The following is a 20404-nucleotide window of genomic DNA, read 5'->3' on the forward strand; positions in this document are numbered from 1 at the left end:
TTGTCGTGCAGCACATGACTAAAGTATGGAAGTCAACAGGGCTTTCTCATTTGTTGCAGCAGGTTTTGGACTGCAGCACTTTACAGGAATTTGTGCCCCAAATTAAAGAGAAGAAAAGAGTCGTGCATCCCACCCCAACCCCTTGAAGGAAGGGCATGGTATAAAATAATAAGGTTGCCAATTACCATGATAAATATCTTGAAGGGATCCTCCTCCGCAGTACTCCATACAAATCCACAGCTTCTCACGGCTATGAAATTAAGAAGAAATTATCAGAAATAATGCCTGATGCTGATAACGAATCAGAAAACATTTATTTGTATTGCATTGATATTCATAGCCAATCCTGTCCCTGAGGCTCAGGGTAGTTAATAATTCTTACCCATCTCAAACAGGCGCTTTGTAGTGATTAGGTGCCACCTTGTCACCATTATTCCCATTACACAGACAGGAACTGAGGTCGGAGGTCCATTTTTTACGCAGTTAGCTATCATAGGTTCAAGACCCACAGCAACGTCAAGTTCTGACCCCTTTGCAGATTTTTAAGTATCACATAAAACACAACCCTTGATTTCTTGGTGGGGGGGGGGGATATGCAGCAAACTTCTGAATATCAGAACATGCAAGCGCAGGGAAACGGATCAAATCTGTTGAGGAATAAGGGATGTCCCAAGAGATTCACGTCCAATAGAATGCAGAATTACAGAAGACTGGAAAATATGGTGCTTCAGGTTTGGTGAGAAGAACTACTTCACTTCCGTCCCACCAGAGCTTTAAAAAGCGGCTCTACATAGCCCCAGCATCCAAGTTTCATCGAATTTGACATTGTAGGACCACCGTATCCTACAGCAGAGAGCAAGCTCAAAAACCAGCAGGGAACACCACCTTCCCTGGGGCTTGTGCAGAAAAACCTTAGGTCCCTGGCAGGAAGTTGGCACAGCAAATCGTTTCTACAAAGCAGAATGCAGAAGGCCTTACCTGAGATAGCTCCCAAAGTAAGCTACGATGTTAGGATGCTTGCATTCCTTAACCATGTAGATCTCTTGCTGTATCAACGAAAAGTCATCCCCTGGGAGAAAAAACCCAAAGCAGATTTGTTATTCACTTTAACCAGGGCTGTTGCCTGGTTAAAGGAAGCCTGGCTGAATGACTTTATGAATCTTAATTAAATCTGCACATATTAACATATGAGGGGAATAAACCCAACAACGCCAAAGGTGGGAAAGGCATCCCTTCTCTCTCTCTCTCTCTCTCTCTCTCTCTCTCTCTCTCTCTCTCGTAGGAGGGAATACTCCTTCCATGATGGCGATTGACACCTGCAGGTCTCATAAGAGCTTACGATATATTAAAAACTAAATGCTTTTAATTTTTTTAACCTACTGGATTAAATAACTGGAGGCATCTTTCTGGGCAGGATGGATCAATCTATTTCCACTCTGTGTCAGTTTTGCATGTATTCACTCATAAATACATGCCAATAATAATAACAATAATCCCACTCTGTATTAATCTACGATTTTTTTTGTTAAATCCTCATGAGAATTCGTATTTTGTCAAAAAATACATAATTAGCAATGTATCAGACCTCAATGCACCCATATGTCTTTTTTTGATCCTATAATATGCATTTCGGTGCATTTTTTAAAGCCAAGGGCTATACTGCATAATTTGGAGAGGTGTAAAATCTGAAGGACAATTATGTTCCGATTCACACCATGACCCAAAAGGCGCAGATCCAGAAGATTGATTTGCAGCAGAATCCATGGATTCCAATTCAAATTCCACAAGCAGCGCTATCAACCAATTAAACTAATTTTGAGTGACTGCTTTGATCAATCAACGAAACACTTCAGAAAAAATATAACCCTAAACATCACAATTCATAAAACACTGGAAGTGTGCAAGCTTTCTTACACCTGCAGTTAATGCGTTCATCCTAGTGGTGCAGCAATAAAACTGCCAGCACATCTGCAAAAGCAAGCAGGGTCTGGTATGGTTTCCATAAGGATGGGGGACCGTGTGCTGAGATTCCTACATTGCAGGAGGTTGGACTAGATGACCCTTAGGGTCCCTTCCAACTCTACAATTCCATGATTCTGTGATTGTGTGTTATCACAGGAGAGCAGCTGGGTGGGAGTTGAGCTCTCAATATGAGTACAGCATCTAGATCAAGGGAAGTAATAGTGCCACTGTATTCTGCTCTGGTCAGACCTCACCTGGAGTACTGTGTCCAGTTCTGGGCACCACAGTTCAAGGAGGACACTGACAAACTGGAACGTGTCCAGAGGAGGGCAACCAAAATGGTCAAAGGCCTGGAAACGATGCCTTATGAGGAACGGCTAAGGGTGCTGGGCATGTTTAGCCTGGAGAAGAGGAGGTTAAGGGGTGATATGATAGCCATGTTCAAAAAGGATGTCACATAGAGGAGGGAGAAAGGTTGTTTTCTGCTGCTCCAGAGAAGCAGACACGGAGCAATGGTTCCAAACTACAAGAAAGAAGATTCCACCTAAACATTAGGAAGAACTTCCTGACAGTAAGAGCTGTTCGACAGTGGAATTTGCTGCCAAGGAGTGTGGTGGAGTCTCCTTCTTTGGAGGTCTTTAAGCAGAGGCTTGACAACCATATGTCAGGAGTGCTCTGATGGTGTTTCCTGCTTGGCAGGGGGTTGGACTCGATGGCCCTTGTGGTCTCTTCCAACTCTATGATTCTATGATTCTCTCTTCCTACTCACTGACCTCTTCATCATGCGGTGGTGAGGGTAGTTACCTTTTTCTCCCTTGAATTGTACACAGACATGACATGGGAAGTTGGAAGAGAGTTGCTCTTTCCCACTTCCTCTTTCAGCTCTCTATGCTTTTCAAGGATTAATTCCCCCAGGATCTGACTTTTACCCAGGGAAATGTGTGCGAGTGCATTTTCTCGCTCTGTCAATGGGACTGCGAATCTTATCTGAGGCACAGGAGTGACCAGAGGCGGCACCAACCACAGCACTCGCTTTGAACCCAGCATTTGTCATCCTAGCTCAAGGTCTACTCATCAACTGGCCGCAGGGTAGGGGTTGGCACCCCAGTCTAGGTGGATGAAAAGCAGACTGCTCAGGCAACCAAAGCGACAAAAGACTCAAGCCTGACAAATATATCCCAGAACATGCTTGCAATTATTAACAAAACAATACAATACAGAATGCTACAACTGCTCGACGGATGCTAAAAAAAGTCCCCTCCACCGCTACTTCTCCTGCTTAAACGAATTCCACTCTACTGGTTTTCCACGTTTTATTACTTTCTCTGGCTGAAGACAAAACTGCTCCTCAGAGGGCTGGGCTGGCAGCCTCGGGGCTCAAGCGCCACAGTGACTCTGGAAAGAATGTGCTCAGGCCCCGCAAGATGGGCTGGGAGCCTCTTAGGACGCCTGAGGGCGACAGCTCTGCCTGCTGTTTTACAAGGGAATAGCCCAGTTATGCAAGGAGCCGTTCCAAGCTTCAAATTGGCCGGCAGAAAAAGCATGCACATCCTCAGGGAGAGACGAAGAACTCAGGAGATTGTCCCTTGCAACCTGCTAAGCCAGGCATAGGCAAATGCGGCCCTCCAGATGTTTTGGGACTATAACTCCCATCATCCCTGACCACTGGTCCTGTTAGCTAGGGATGATGGGAGTTGTAGTCCTAAAACATCTGGAGGGCAGAGTTTGCCTATGCCTGTGGTAAGCCTTGAAGTGGTTGGATGTGCTTCGTCCATGCTCCAGCTCAGTGCAACATGAGACCTCTGGCTCTCCACCTCCAACAGGGCTCTGGCACCCACCAAGAGGAGGGGCCTCTCACACGGACATAACCACTTCCATCTGAGACCCTACCTGCCTGTGCCCTGTCTTGCCAGGGGGGCACAGGGCGGTCATCTCCCACTTGGACTACTGCAATGCACTCTATGTGGCGCTACCTTTGAAGGTGACTCAGAAACGACAACTGATCCAGAATGTGAATGCTGGACTGGGAGTGGCCGCCAGAACCATATAACACTAGTCCTAAAGGATCTTCATTGGCTGACCTTTAAAGCCTCGGCCCAGTATACCTGAAGGAGCGTCTCCACCCCCATCGTTCAGGCAAGACACTGAGGTCCAGCTCCGAGGGCCTTCTGACAGTTCTCTTGCTGCGAGAAGTGAGGTTACAGGGAACCAAGCAGAGGGCCTTCTCGGTGGTGGCACCCTCCCTGTGAAACGCCCTCCCATCTGAAAGTAGCCCTGTACAGGAAGTTTTGTTTTTGTATATTCTGCTGGAAGCCGCCCAGAGTGGCTGGTGCAACTCAGTCAGATGGGTGTGATACAAATAGTAATAGTAGTAGTAGTAGTAGTAGTAATAATAATAATAATAATAATAATAATAATAATAATAATAGCAGCATTCTTCTCACTCATGCCCATCCCACAATTCCTCCGCCCCCCAAAATTGGGCCCTTCTACCCACTTGGCTTTACTCAGCAGCACCAATCCAGCAAACAACAGGAAGCTGGTCTCCAGCTTCTCACCCATTATAAACGCCGTCCAAAGCAAGATACCAAGACGAGAGCAACCGTCAACAAGTATGGAGAGGGGAAATTGAAAACAGCTTTTTATCCCCTGCCAGGGCACAGCATCCAGTGTCTTGACTGACTGGGTCCTGACCGCAGTCTTGCTGTGGCCTTCAGCTTCCCCCACCCTACCCAGGCAGACGAGGAGAAGATATGGGGAAAGCCCCCGAACAAGTCAAAAGTCACGCAGATCACGACCTTCTGACATCCTCGTCCTTGATCAGGGGAGGGACTCAGCGAGGGTCGCCACTGAGCTGTATGTTTTGAACATAAACAACATCTGTACGTCATTTTTAGGAAAGCAGATGAGGAGCCCCCCGCCAGAACACACACAAATGGCTTTCCTGTGCACAATGGCCCCATTCAAAAGCCTATTGCCCTCAAATACAACAAGCTCAGCCAAACCCTGAAAAATGGGAATGAGCTGGAGCTTCACATTTCTTGTCTCTGTGTTTCCAAATTCTTCTTTCGTGGTTTCTGAAGGGCTGAAGGCTAGCTTCATGCCTTCGTGTTTTTGGTTCTGCTTCTAGATAATCCAAGTGTTGTGTTTTTTAAAATGTTGAGGGCTAGCTTCATGCCAAAAAGCTAATGACACACAGCTATCCTATTTTTACAATTCCTTCTGGTTTGGTTTTGTTTTTAAATAAAATAAAATAAAAGTAGAGATTCTCAGGACAGGATGGGCATATGCACAGTGAAGGCACATAACTCCAGTTACATGGCACAGTGCAAAGATTAGTCTAATTTCAGAATCAGCGCTAACAGCTGGTAACATTTGAATTCAACATCCACCGCTTAACTGGGGGAGGAGAAGGCTGCTTTTCTGCCCAACTCTTTATTAACTGAGCACAAGCCAACACCTAGATAATTCAGGACACATGTAAAAAGGATTCAGAGCGCTGCCAAATGTGTCAGCCACATACCCCAAACAGGAACTATAGAACTGACATATTTGCTTTCTTACAGTAATAATGGAAGCGTTAGTTGCATTCGTAGTAAAGGGGATGCCGTTAAGTGACAAGCTCCTCCTTTGTAGGCATAATCTCCCAAATACAGCCCTTAGCATCTTCTCTTAAGGTGGGCACCCAGGTAGGCAGGGCGATGCGGAAAATCTCTCTCTGCCCAAGGCCTCAAAGCCGCCTTCACCAACTGGCACCCTCCAAATGCTTTGAACTACAAATCCCATCAGACAATGTGGGGCTGAAGCAGGGGTGGCAAATCTTTGACCCTCTGTTATGGTTGCTGGGAGCTGTAGTTCAGGAATGCCGTTGGTTCCCAAGTGGTCTGACTCCAAACCTTCAGATCTCCAGAGTGTTCAGAGCATTCCAGAGAAAGAACAGCACTTGCAACCACCCAGTAAGCAAGGACAATATTAGTATCCCTACATTGGAGGTAACAAGGTGCAGGACTGAAGGTGGGGAGGGGGGGGGGTTGCTTTCCAAATATTATCTGGTGGCAGAAGGAAGATTCGAACCAAAGCCTTCCCATTTTGTAGGACAGTCTATCTGCCCCAATGCTACATGGTCCATTTCAGAGGACCTGGATCAATGTGCGAACCTGGGCAATCGTTCCCTAAAATGCTCACGGATGCATGCTACGTAAGGCTTTGCAATGCCTCCAAGTTTCAAAAGCATTTCCTCCATTTCCCACCGGATGGGAGATTTTACAGTGAACAAAGTTCCTTTGAGAGCAGTGCGCCTCTTTGTTTGCCTTTCCTTCTCATTGTCTGTTTCATCTTGCAAGCTCCTTGGGGGCAGAGACTCATTTATATGTCCCTATGAAACTCTGCAAGTAACACCGGAACATTGGTGGCACTGTGCAAATAATAAGCCGGAGGAGGATCCAACCGTGTCAGCTCTGCTCGAGTTAAAACGCTGCACGTTTATTTAAATACGAGGTCTTTGGGTCTGCTTGGAAGCCACAAACCCCGAAAACGGAAGTTCTGAATCCCACATGCAAGAGAGTGAGCAAAACAGCAAGCAGTTGCTGGCTTGTGCAGATAAATGAGGCTGTCTGGCTGCAAGGGATTCTCTTTCTCACACAGTCACCACAGCTGAACCCTGCAGCAGAGAAACAGGCCCTTCAGCTCAGGCCCGGCACCAAGAGAGCAACCCCTGGCTCCAAGGCAGGCCTGGAAACTTGTAAATAGCAGCGGTGGCTCAAAAGCTGAACGCAAAACCTCAAATACCAGACAGAAAAGTCAGCTTAGCAGCAGCAGCAGACAGGCAGACTGCGAGGAGGCAGACAAGACAACGTGCCTCTCTGACAGGCCTCGCTTTTATTTTGCCCCGTAATCACGGAAACTTCACAAAACATTCCGGCTGTAAAACCAGTTTTATTCCCCTGGAATCTGGCGAGGAGACCTTGGGAATGTCTTAGGCAGAGGAAAGAAATTAAATGGGTGGCGTGGAGGAGATGTTTCTGGCTCAGAGGTCAACTGAAGATTATATTTGGGAGGGGGAGCAGGAAGGTTGGTGGGCTCAGGACAAACTGGGATGGTGACAATTTTGATGATGATGAAATTTATTACCCATCCTTCACCAGCAGGCCCCAGGCTACAACAATTTAAAGTTCAGTACTAAAAACAGTGAAAACAAATGATAGCCGCAGGAATAATAATAATAATAATAATAATAATAATAATAATAATAATTGTCACGGCTAAAATGGCCGCTGTTTCTTTAATGCGAATAAAGCTGGGTCAGCATGACTCAGCGGCCTGCAGCAGGTTGTATATATAAAGTGAGAAATGTTAGTTTGTGCTGAGGCTGGTATTTGGGTTGGTTGGTGCTGGTGTGTATTCTTATTCAGTCGTGTTTTGCACAAAGACTTTTAAGAATAAAACTCTGCAAGGATATTCACGTGGACTCTTTTTGTGCCGACAAGGGTCCGAGGACCAGGCTGAGGAGACAAAGGGAGGTCAGAACCCTTTCCTCATTTTTTTTTTTTTTGCTTTTTACAAACACTGATGATAATAATAATAATAATAATAATAATAATAATAATAATAATAATAATTTATTATTATTATTTATATCCCGCCCATCTGGCTGGGTCTCCCCAGCCACCCTGGGTGGCTTCTAACAAAGTATTAAAATACAGTGGTCTGTTAAACATTAAAAACTTCCTTCAAATGTCCCCTAAAATCTGGTAGTTGTTCTTCTCTTTGACATCTGGTGGGAGGGCATTCCACAGGGCGGGTGCCACCACCAAGAAGGCCCTCTGCCTGCTTTTCTGTAACTTGGCTTCTTGCGGTGAGGGAACCGCCAGAAGGCCCTCGGCGCTGGACCTCCGTGTCCAGGCAGAACGATGGGGGTGGAGACGCTCCTTCAGGTATACTGGGCCAAGCCTGTTTAGGGTTCCCTGCCTTCTCCTGCACAGGCACGGGGCAGATCCTTCTCCGGCCTACCGCAGCTCAGAGAGCAGGACGGCACTTCTGAAGCTCTACAAACAGAGCAAAAGCTCCTCTCCTTCCTCCCCATGTGTGGCAGCTGGCTTGCGCTGGTTGCCTGAGGAACCGTCCCAGCACCTGGTGACTGTGCCCCACTCACAACGGCTTAGAGGGCAGAGCCACAAGACGGCAGGCATTCCCAAATGGCATCCAGGTGAACCCTGGGGGCATCTTGTCAAAAGGAGACGGCCATTAATGGAAGGCAAGCGGCCCAGAAGACTGACAAGCCCAGCACTATTTATGGCATATAATTATTATTTGCTTAACGCTTAATGCCCAAACAGACTTGTGACCTTCCCCTTGCAGGGGTGTTGCCTGAGGCGCTGGCCTTCAATTTTTTTCAGACTCAGGGTCCATCTTAAACCCAAACATGCATTTCGGAACCCATTTTTTCATTTTTTTTACCATATCTTTGCATGCTGGCTAGTGCAGTTCACAGGCTGTGACCTGGTCGTGGTCTGAGACTACATCTCCTATTGTCCCTGGCCACGCTTGCTGAGGCTGATGTGAGCTGTGGTTCAGCAACATCTAAAGGGCCAAAGGTTCCCCACATCTGGGCTAAAGGGCATTTTCGTTTCATATGTTACCGAGGCAGTCCGTCTTGGAAATACTATTACACCAGCTTCAGCGGCTGCCAACGCATCTCTGTACCCAATTCAAAGTGCTGGTTTTAAGCTTCAAATCCTTAAAAAGATTGGAACGGAAGATATTGGATGGGTTGCCTGCACCCATGACCAGCCTGCCTGCAAACTGAGATCTGCAGTGGAGGCGATTCTTGGGGGTCTACTTCCAACCTAGATCAATGAAGCTACTGCTGGCCACAAGTAGCTCTGAGACCCCTTTTGGCTGAAAGGGTGGAGGAGGAAATCCTTTCAATGAGAAAGAAAGAACTAAGGAGTTGCTTCGCAGACAAAGGGTGCATCTAACACAGCCCTGTTTACATGAGCTGAAAGAGATCCCCGCCACAGTATATAAACTGTTTATTGTGGAAAGAACTTGTTTCATCGGATGCATGAACTCTCTGAGGCTCGACGTCCTTTTCCTGCAGACATGATTAGTCTTATGGGGGAATTTTTATTTCTTAATACTGCTTGTTGCACAATGAATAATTAACTTATGGAATTCACTTCTGCAAGATGCACCAATGGCCTTTGGCTCGCATGGCTTTGGGATTTGTTTTTGTTTTCAGTCATGATTACTGCTGGTATAAAGGTCTTCCTAAGACTGACAAGTTTGAGGGTATCTGGTGGTCTCTCCTGGTGTTTGTTACCTGGTCAGAAGGGCTCACTCAACCTCCACTCTCACAGCTGAATTTTGGAGACAGTTCAGGACAGTGATCAGCCATGATTCTTGGTATAACTCATATAATATTTGTATGACACTTTACAAATTTAGCTTTGAGGTGCTTTCTTCCAAAAGGTATGTAATGCTAAGTATTTGTAGCTTTGCTGTATAGCCTATTTTTCTCTCTTTCATTGTATTGTTCTTTTATTGTATTGTTCTTTTCCAAACGTTATCACAATAACCTTCAAATCAAATACAGTGGTAGCTCGGGTTACATACGCTTCAGGTTACAGACTCCGCTAACCCAGAAATATTACAGATAGGTAGCCGTGTTGGTCTGAAGAAGTGTGCATGCACACGAAAGCTCATACCTAGAACTAACTTAGTTGGTCTTTAAGGTGCTACTGGAAGGAATTTTTTGTTTTGTCCAGAAATATTACCTCGGGTTAAGAACTTTGCTTCAGGATGAGAACAGAAATCGTGCTCCAGCGGTGCGGCAGCAGCAGGACGCCCCATTAGCTAAAGTGCTGCTTCAGGTTAAGAACTGTTTCAGGTTAAGAACGGACCTCCGGAACGAATTAAGTACTTAACCCGAGGTACCACTGTACATTGTTTCATAAGTCGACTTCCCACCTTCACCTTCACAGTATTTTTACTCAAACCTTTCCTATTGCGTTATATCTTTATCCATCACAAAAAACTATTACAATTATTTTGTCATTGTATTAATATTTTTCATCCATTTTCTTGTTCTGCTTGTCCTTCTTTGCAGTTTGTAGCTGCCTCCTCTATGTCACAAAATGATATAAAGACATATTTGATGGCGATGGGGACGGATGACTACAATTAGACAAAATCAATGGCTATGAGCCCCACAGAGCTTCTTCCACTTATGCGATTAGGAAATACAGTGGTGCCTCGCAAGACGAAATTAATCCGTTCCGCGATTCTCTTCGTCTAGCGGTTTTTTCGTCTTGCGAAGCAAGCCCATTGACAGCTTAGCGGATTAGCCTTATTAGTGGTCTAGCGGCTTTTAGCGATCAGCTGAGAAGCGGCTTATCAGCGGAACAGCTGATAAGCGGCTTAGCGCTTAGGGAAAGGGCAAAAAAAAGCGGGGGGGGGGGACCGCGGGAACTCGCAAGATTTTTTCGTCTTGCGAAGCAACCCCATAGAGAAATTCGTTTAGCGAAGCGCCTCCAAAACGGAAAACCCTTTCGTCTAGCGGGTTTTCCGTCTTGCGAGGCGTTCGTATTGCGGGGCACCACTGTACTGGAGGAGAACAAGAAACCGAAGGTGGGCGGGTGCTCACCATCCAATAGCTGGAACTTATTCTAAGGTACCTCTTTTGATCTTAAAATACCAGAATCTCCCAGCCATTTCACCAAAGATCCCAGGAGACCTAATAGGAAAAGTGCACAGTTCCCTGCAACAGCAAGACCCAGTCACCGGCGATGAATGCCAAAGCAACTCAAGATATAAGGAATGGCTCTTGCATTCTGCATTGTACACAGGCATTTAGATGCCGGTGTTTAACTTCCAAAATGGTATCTGCCCTGGCTTGATTTTTATCCTCCAATCCACAGCTAGTATGTAATCTGGTTTGGGCCACCCAACGGGGAAGGAGATACACCCTGCACATGCTCAGAAGTACTGTTATTCATTGATTCAACCATCCCAGGAACGAGAGTCCCAGCTCAAATGAAGCTGCGACTGTTACCTAGCAAAGAATAAACACCAAAAAAGCAGAAGTTGTTGACTGTGATATGAATTAAGAGTCAAAAGACATCTTTGAGCACCTGATCTTTCGTACCTCTTTTCATAGGAATAGAATGGATTGCTACTACAAAGTCTTGCTGTGCGACAGAGACAGAGAGGCAGGCAGAGAGAACTCAGTCAATTTGACAGCCACAAAGAGCCAGGATGATAGAGCAAACGAACTGATAGATATATGTTGTTACCTGAGCATGTTATAGGGTTCAGCTACCTACTGAGCCAAGAGTCCCTTGAGCTGGCTTGGTTAAGACAAAACCCCTCAGTCCAACCAGCCTCATTGTGTGGCACAGTATTGTGGAACGGTGGAGATGGATGAGGGAGAAGCAGGTTCAAACCCCTGCCATCCTAGCCTACTTCACAGGGCTGATGTGGGGATAAACTGGGGGGTAAAGGGAAAGCTAACCAGAGCACTGTGGACTAAGAGTGTGATAGACAGGCTGTCAGGGAAACAAATCCATCAAAAATGAGTATTTTTTTGAAGAGAAAAGAAGGGAAGAGCTCACCTGGTTCTAACTTGATAATTTTTACTGCAGCCAACTCTCCGCTGTGCACATTTCTGGCCTAGGAAAAAACAGAATGACAGCAGATTTAAGCAGAGTGCAAAGGAATGTACATCAGTGTGTTAAACCAAGAGGCTTATGTGTCAGAATGTGCATCATTTGGGGAAATTGCTACCTAGAAAGATGAAGCGGGCAGGGAAGAGCAGCCAGGTAGCAGGAAAACATTGTAGAACACGCACAGGCCCCTCATCACTTAAATCTTTGGCAGTCAAGCCACAACTATAGTACAAGTGCATCTTAGGGGCAGCTAACTTGTGTGATCTCAACCATATGTAGTTAAAGGCCAGCTGGTTAAAATTTCACAAGTTAAATGCAAGCAAGGCAGAGAGCTTAAAAGCTCTTTTTGCTCTGGGTTTTCCTGGCACAGAAAGAACTTTTAAGCTCTCTTTGCTTGTGGGGGCAAGGCCTTGTCGGCACACTGGTCCTGGGATGCTCTTGCGAGATCTCATGGAGCTGTCCAAGTTCCCGTGAAATCTTGCACGAACATCCCTAATCTTCCAGAGCCAGTGCCTGGGATGCTCGCATGGAGGTGGTTAGAGTACACATTTTCATTTAAGTATGTAGCCTTTGGAACCAAATCCGTGCATAAGATGTGGCTGTACTGTACTCAGAACAGTGGCTACACATGCACAACCACATTACGCTCTCACTGTTATAGACCTCCCTGGCAGATGTCGAGTCCATACCATACAGAAATGGGGCTACCCATATAAAAAGCAAGGCCACTATAGAAAAAGCAAGTGAAGCAGTGATTCGTAGTGACAGCCAGCCTATGGAACTCACTGCCCCATGAGGTTGCAACATCTCTTTATTTATGGGTATTGCACCATCACTTAGAAAACTTTTCCCTTCCAGCTAGATTCTGACTTTTGACCTTCTTGCTCATCTCTCTTGGATGGTCTTTAGAGCCAATCTAGCTCTCTGCTGGCTTATTAACCTGTGCATTTTTAAATCTGCTGCTCTGGTTTTTTCTGTTTTTAATATGTTTGCTGAGATTTTCATATTGTAGAGTTGGAAGGGCTCCAGAGCGTCATCTAGTCCAAGCCCTTGCAATGCAGGAATCTCAGCATGTGGTCCCCCATCCAATTTGAAACCACACTGGACTCTGCTTAGCTTTGCAAATGTGCTCTCAGTTGAAAAATGATGCAGAAGAGTCTTATTTCCCTACTCCCCCCGCTGCTTGCACCTTCCTGCTCTTGTCTTCCTTCTGCCCCTCTCCACATCCGAGCCTGGCCTTCTGGGTCACACCCCCACCCACCCCTTCTGCATCCCCCACTGCCTCCCTGACTGCTCAACAGGGTGAAAGGACGAGGAGGATGACCCTAAATCCAGGAAGACAGCTGCTTCCTTCCTTGCCTGCAGGAAGCACATGATATCTGTGCCAAACCCGGGTACATTCAGTCCTTTGCAAGTGATAAAAGAGTGAAAAAAACACACATAAAACATTACCAAAAAAAGGAGGAAGAATAAAATTAAATAAAGGGATTGCAAGGAGCCTGCTCTACAGCTACAGATAACAGCAAAGCTACAAGCTTGGGCTGGCAGATTTAGGGCATAATCCTGGGATCCCAGGGTCCATAAAACAGAGCACCCCCCCCCCAATGGGGGGGACACTGAAATCAGATGGTGAGGATCAACAGCCTCCCCCTCCAGCTGTATATTCTGTCCCCCAGGTGTGAGCTCTCTACCTGCCACTTTTGGGGATTGCTCAGCTCACCACTGATACTCAAAACATTCTCCCTCAATTTCCCCACTGACTTGCCTACCTTTAGTGTCCATTACTGTTTGCAGAATATACTGTAGTGGGTCCGGGGTAGATGGAGCAATGGTCCTTTCAAGTATTAGGAAGACAGTACACATGCCTTATTATTATTATTATTATTACTACTACTACTACTACTACTACTACTATTATTTGCATCTATATCCCTCCTTTTTCTCCCAAGAGCTCAGAGTGGCATACATGGTTCTCCCCCTCCTCATTTAATCCCCACAAACAATCCTGCGAAGGAGGTTAAGCCGAGGGGCAGCGACTGGTCCAAGGTCACCCAGTGAGCTTCATGGTTGAGTGGGGATTTGAACCCTGGTCTCCCAAGTCTAGCCTGACACTATACCACACTGGCTATCAGCACAAGACACCCCATTGCCAGGCCTATACAACCTGAATCCACCAGCCCAAATAGTTTGGGGAGCCCCTGCTAGACCATAGTGCACGTCCGCTGGTCCTGGCCAATCAGAAGTTGTGCAGGCCTCCCCAGGAGCATTGAAGCATCTCCAGCTTAGCTTGCAGCTAAATTCCATTTCCTCCCTTCTGATTTAATTTATATACAGTCATACCTTGGTTCTGGAACGTAATCCATTCCGGAGGTCTGTTTGACTTCCGAAAATGTTCGAAAACCAAGGTGCAGCTTCTGATTGGCTGCAGGAGCTTCCTGCACTCAACTGAAAGCAGCGGAAGCCACAGAAGTCGCATTGGACGTTCGGGTTCCACAGAACATTCGAAAACCAGAACACTTGGTGTATTTTTCCATGTATAAGACCATATTTCCCCCCAAATTTTTAAGTTTGAAATTGGGGGTCGTCTGATACATGGAATGTTGCATTCATTTATTTCTTCATTTGGGACTCAAAAAATAGGGGCCATCTTATACATGGGGGCATCTTATACACGGAAAAATATGGCACTTCTGGGTTTTCGGCATTCGGAAACCAAAATGTTCAAGTACCAAGGCATTTGAGAACCAAGGTACGACTGTAGATGCAAACCCAGCTTCAGTCTCCTGAATAAATGAGGCACATTTACACAGCTTCCCATTTTGCTTAATTCTTCTGCTGGCTTGCACCCCTCTTCACCCCTCCTCCCATCACCTTCCTTCAGCCCCCTATGACTACGATTCTCTGCTTCTAGAGACCCTCTGCCGCCGCTCCCTGCCCCAGTGTGGTGTAGTGGTTAAGAGCGGTGGACTCGTAATCTGGGGAACCGGGTTCGCGTCTCCGCTCCTCCACATGCAGCTGCTGGGTGACCTTGGGCCAGTCACACTTCTCTGAGGTCTCTCAGCCCCACTCACCTCACAGAGTGTTTGTTGTGGGGGAGGAAAGGAAAGGAGAATGTTAGCCGCTTTGAGACTCCTTCGGGTAGTGATAAAGCGGGATATCAAATCCAAACTCTTCTTCTTCTGTTTCTGTGCCCTCCATTTTCAGGATAGAATACATAATAAATTGGTTTGCATTTTTTCTGATGGTTGCCACCTGCCTGTCTCGGGAGACAATATGGAAGAGCGTGCCTTTGGGGGTGAAGTCAAACCTCTGGACAGTTACAGCGCCTGCTGTGGCTGTAGATACCAATTCTGTGTTCAGAATTTGCTTTTCCTTAGAGGAGAAGCAAAGTTATGGATGGCCTTGTCTTCTCTGTAGCTCACAAATCTTCACAAAACCACAAGGGCTACGAACTTGCCTCTCTTTCACCCCACCTTCGCTTAAAGATTGAGAAGCAAGGCTGCTTTCGGAACGCAGACTCCAAGCAAGCGTCCAGTCGGCTGGGCGGTGAGCAGAAGCCTTGTGGCCTCCAGCTACCAAGGAGCGCTTGGGTCAACAGCACACAGCCAAGGGAGAAGGGGCGCTGGAGGGCCACAGGTTCCCCCGGTGGAGCAGAAGGTGCCAGCTTCCATTCCCAGCATCTGCAGGTAAGGCTGGGAGAGGTCCCTGTCTGAAAACCCAGACAGCCACTGCCAGTCAGTGTGGGCAGTACTAAGTTAGATGGACCACATGACCTGACTCAATATAACCTCCCTTTCTACATTCCTTAAGTCCCCAGAAACCAGCTCGGGACTTACTGGCTCTCCTCGCGTTAGGAAATGAAATCAATCTGGAGCTTATTTTAAGGATTTGACAACGTTTTTTTTGGTGGCTGCTAGGGTGGAATTTGCAGCTCAATTAGGGCTTACGATACAAAACCGTTTTGCCAGAGTCTGGGAAATGGCGTTACTGGAGAGGTTAGCTCAGGGTACTCAGGGTAGTCAGAGGTCAGGTTAAGAAGGCAAGTTTACTTGGTTTATGTTTCTCGCTTATGTTAATAAGTTTGCCACCTTAACTGAACTGCCTGTGACACATGTACCATCATGAAGAGATCTGATTCCTGGATAAGATGTAACTCTGTGTGGCACTGTAACTTCGTTTGGTGAAAGATAATCTGCACTCCGTGTTTTGTACTGTTTATTTTTCCTTTCCTGTACACTGAGAATCAATAAAATGCATACTTAAAAAAGGAAACCTGCTCTAACCAGTGTTGGAAACTCAAATATACAATCTAATTGCCAAACGGCACCTTAAACCTAGGGATTTGTTGTTGCTGTTTTTCATTTCATTTCTACAACACTTTATATTCTAAAGAACAAATCTCACAGCAGTTTACAACACATTAAAACAACAAATAAAACACTCCAGAATAAGACAAATTCAAGATTCAAAGGAAATATTTCAGATCCTTCTCTAAGTGAAATTTTGCTTTCCCTAGGCGCCAACCTGGCTTCCAGAGATCTCCACGTGGTCACAACAGGACCTGTGCCAACTTGCAAAACATGCCTGGCGCCTAGCTAGTTTCTAACACTGGCTCTAGCTCTGCACAGACCCTCCTGTGTTGAAACACCTCAACGAGGATCTCCCAAGGCTTGCCTAGAACAGTTTGGCAGGCTGGAGGCTCCCCGCTGCTGGAACACACCCCTCCAGATTAGTACCCACTCCCAGCCCTGGCCAAAATCTGGCCTGTGGCGCCTTCCGCTCCCTTCCCCTGCCCTGCATGGCCACTGAGCGAAAAGGCGCAGAATAAACAGCTTGGTGCTGGCCACCCCTGGAACTATTTCCAAGATGCAGTCATTCACCACCCACTGGTATTCCCTTACTCATCTGGGCGTTTGGTGCCCACAAGTTAAGCAAATATGAAGCCATCGCCGGCTGCCAGGGGAAAAAAGGGAGCCCCGGCAGCCTTTGTAGCTGTAGTTCTTGTCATTTTTAAAGCTCTGCCAGAGGCCATTGTGGATTCTGTGCCCTAACCACCCCAGCTGGAGCTCGGAGAGACAGAGCCGTGACAGGCTCCATTATTATCGCCGTGGAGGGCGTTTGGGCTTTTCAGAAAACACAGCTGAAACAGAGACTTTACAGACTCACAACCGTTAAAGGGATCTGTCTCTTGGAACTGGCACCCCTGCTCCTTTTCAAGGAAAGGAATAACAACAACAGCAGCAGGAACAGCAACAACACACACACACACACACACACACACGTGGGAAGGGAAGGGAAAAAGGCAAACGGGGAAAAAGACAATTATTTTGCTTCCCCTCCCCCAAACCGCAAATGTATATTTGAAGATTACGGTGGGGACTGATGCGCACTCAGGTTCTGCTTGTGGGTTTCATACAGGGTTAAACTACAGTGGATCCTTGGGTTGCGAACGTGATCTGTGCGGAAAGCATGTTTGCAATCCGCGGCGTCCGCAACCCGCAGCACCGCGTCTGCGCATGCGTGGGTTGAGATTTGGCACTTCTGCGCATGCGCAAAGCGTGACTTAGTGCCTCTGTGCATGTGCAAAGCACCGAAACCAGGAAGTAACCCGTTCCGGTACTTCCGGGTTCGGAGGAGTGCGCAACCCAAAATTGCGCAACCCAAGCGTCTGTAACCCGAGGTATGACTATAGTTAAATGTAAGAACATAAGAAAAGCCTGCTGGATCAGGCCAATGGCCATTCTAGTCCAGCATTCTGTTCTCACAGTGGCTGACCAGATGCCTCAGTGGGAAACCAGCAAGCAGGATCTGAGAACAAGAGAACTTTCTCCCCTCCTGTGGTCTCCAGCAACTGGGATTCAGAAGGATTGCTGCCTTCAAATGTGAAGGCAGAGCATAGTCCTTAAATGGCATCGGCCCAGTATACCTGAAGGAGCATCTCCAGCCCCATCATCCAGCCCGGACACTGTGGTCCAGCTCCAAGGGCCTTCTGGCGGTTCCCTCTCTGCAAGAAGCAAGGTTATAGGGAACCAGGCAGAGGGTCATCTTGGTAGTCACACCCACCTTCCTAACAGATGTCAAGAAGATAAATAACTGTACAACTTTTAGAAGACACCTGAAAGTACCCAAGTGGCTGAGACAACCCAGTCAGATGGGCGGGGATTCAAATAATAAAATCAACCTCATCATCTATGGCTATGGAATTCACTCCGGCAAGGAGGGCTTCAAAAGAGGATTTAGGCAGATTCATGGAGGATTAGGCTCCTAATGGTTACTAGGCACAATGCCCTAGGAGGACCACGCAGGTGGTCCCAGGTCCCATTTATTTATGTACTTATTGGAAATACTTATATAGGCTTTTCCTGTCACAGACCAAATTAATTTACTGTGGTGCCTTGCAAGACGAAAATAATTCGTTCCGTGAGTTGCTTCGTCTTGTGATTTTTTCGTCTTGCGGAGCGTGGATTCCCCGGGTATTAACGGTTTTACGAAAAAGGAAGCAAACCCGCAAGACGTTTTCGTCTTGCGAAGCAAGCCCATAGGGAAATTCGTCTTGCGAAGCACCTCGAAAAACAGAAAACTCTTTCGTCTAGCGAGTTTTTCGTCTTGCGAGGCATTCGTCTTGCGGGGCACCACTGTACAGAAGAAGCAAAAAAGCATTTTTAAAAAACCAAAATAGCATATCTAGCAAGTAACAATTTTAAAATGGCAGCCATAAAAATATAGTAAGGTATCTGTAGGAATCATTCAAATAGAAAAGGGCAAATGCAATTCAATTAGGACCTTAAGGAGAGCCCTGATGGAAGAGTCCAAGGGCATAATCCTGTCAGCATTGGCATCACAAGGGGGGGCGGTGCGCCCTGGGTGCCGTGTCGGGGGGGTGACAAATAGGCACCCCACGGGGTACTCACCCCACTGCCCCCGGGCATGGCAGCACAAGCAGCCATCGCACTGCCACAGCAGCCACATGTGGAGGATATGCCATTTGTGGCTGCAGCTGCAAGCAGAGGATCCTGCCACTGTCAGCGGTGCTGGTGTCAAACCACTAGATACGCTGCATGTGCGGCATCGTACATATCGGTGTCATGCATGCGCAGCCAATGGTTTGCCCCGCCCCAGGTGTCGGTTAGCCTTCGTTCGCCCCTGCCTGTCAGGACCTGTTTCCCATAGAGGGCAAACCCACAAGCATGACCAAGGCACAACAGCAGCCCTCTCCCCATTTGTGCTCCCCAGGAACTGGTATCCACAGACGTTAAAACAAAACAAAAACCCTCACCAAACAGAAATGCATGCTGTCCCCACCTCCGGCCCCGCCCAAAAGGGATAAGTCTCTACGCAGCATGTTGGAGAGCTTGATAAATAAAGCCTGGCAGTGGCGTAGCGTGGGGGGTGCATGGGGGGGCGGCCACACCGGGTGCAACATCTGGGGGTTAGGGTTAGGGGGCGCAAATCCATGGGTTAGGGGGCGCAAATTACTTGCCTTGCCCCAGGTGCTGACAACCCACGCTACGCCACTGAAGCCTGGTAACCTCTGATCTTTTGCACTAAAATAATAATAATGATTTATTTTAATGTTCACACCCTCAGGTACAGAAATTCCCAGAGTGGAAAATGGTAGTGGAAGACAGTGAGTGAAGGGAGGCAGCAGAGAACACTGCACAGGAACATTCTTGCAAGCGCCGCCACCAGCGTGGACGGGAAACATGGGAAAACCTATGAAAAATGTGTAGAAATTATTCGTGATCTACTGCAAACCACCCCAAGATCTACCAGCAGATTCAGATCCAACTTCTCCCCACCTCTGCTCTGGAACTGCAGTCCAGAATTTTATTTAAGAAGGCGCAGAAGAACAGGAACCAAATTCTTGACCTTCTGCAAGATTTGCACACTACCCAAACAGGTTTGTCTTCTTGAGTTAATGACAGCAAACAAAAAAACCCACCTAAACCATAAGAGACTTTCAGGGTGGTGCAAATTCCAACTGAAGGTTAACGAGAGGAGGAGAAAGAAACACTTCCGTCCTGCCTTTCAACCCAAGCAGGAGCTCCCCAGGTGACTCAGAATAACTGCTAAAATGACATGAAATACGAATCAATAACAAAAGACAAAACTAAAAAAAAAAAGGAAAAATGATACCAAGCGGAAGTACAAAATCCTAGAACACAGCTAGTTCAACTTGGCAAAGGAGAACGCAGCCAGCCATGTGGGAAGAGGGTGAGGAACAGAACAGGCTCTGCTTTGGGGGACCATCAACAATTCATCTAGCAGTTCCAAAAGTTCAGATCTCCAGCAGATACAGCCAGATGGCTGGGCATGTCTAGACAAGGCAGATTTTTCTCCTCCGAACCATTCCTATCCTACACAGTGCTATTTCCTGCATTTCTTCCCAAACGCTGTCTTCTGGCCCATCGCTTGTTGCACTAGTCTAGCACAATCTATGAGATACGAAGCTGCCTTCACACCACATCAAACACCCTGCCCAGCATAGCCCCTTCTGGCTGCCAGCAGCTCTCCAGGGTCTTCATCACCTGCAACCTGGCCCTTTTAAGTGGAAGGTGCCATGTATCAAACCTTCCACATGCAAAGCACCCAACACAGTGCACAGAGGTGCTCCACCAGATTGCAGACTGCCTTTTTCCAACGTACAATTCCAGTACTTACAAGGCCAGCTGAAAACAGCACAACACACCAGGCCAGGAAGGAGATGAAGCAAGAGCAGGGGAGAGAGAGAGAGAGCGCACAAGCATCTCCTAGACTGAACTAGGAATATGGTTAGA

At 47.0% G+C, this 20404-nt stretch overlaps 1 protein-coding gene across 3 annotated transcripts in view; it reads right to left on the reverse strand.

The window, feature by feature from the left end:
• MAP4K5 (mitogen-activated protein kinase kinase kinase kinase 5) overlaps positions 1-20404 on the reverse strand; it is an 88392-nt gene that overhangs the window by 45331 nt on the left and 22657 nt on the right. For all 3 annotated transcript variants that reach the window (XR_014156073.1, XM_081859736.1, XM_081859735.1), the window contains exons 3-5: positions 11574-11631; positions 979-1069; positions 186-250 (exon numbers count right to left, since the gene is read on the reverse strand). Coding sequence is in view for 2 of the 3 variants with exons in the window: in XM_081859736.1 (XP_081715862.1) it covers positions 186-250; positions 979-1069; positions 11574-11631 (214 nt within the window). In the remaining variant the exon portion in view is untranslated. The remainder of the gene's footprint in view (positions 1-185; positions 251-978; positions 1070-11573; positions 11632-20404) is intronic.

Source organism: Podarcis erhardii, assembly GCF_964252035.2.
Source record: "Podarcis erhardii genome assembly, chromosome: 1".
NCBI classification, from domain to species: Eukaryota; Metazoa; Chordata; class Lepidosauria; order Squamata; family Lacertidae; genus Podarcis; species Podarcis erhardii.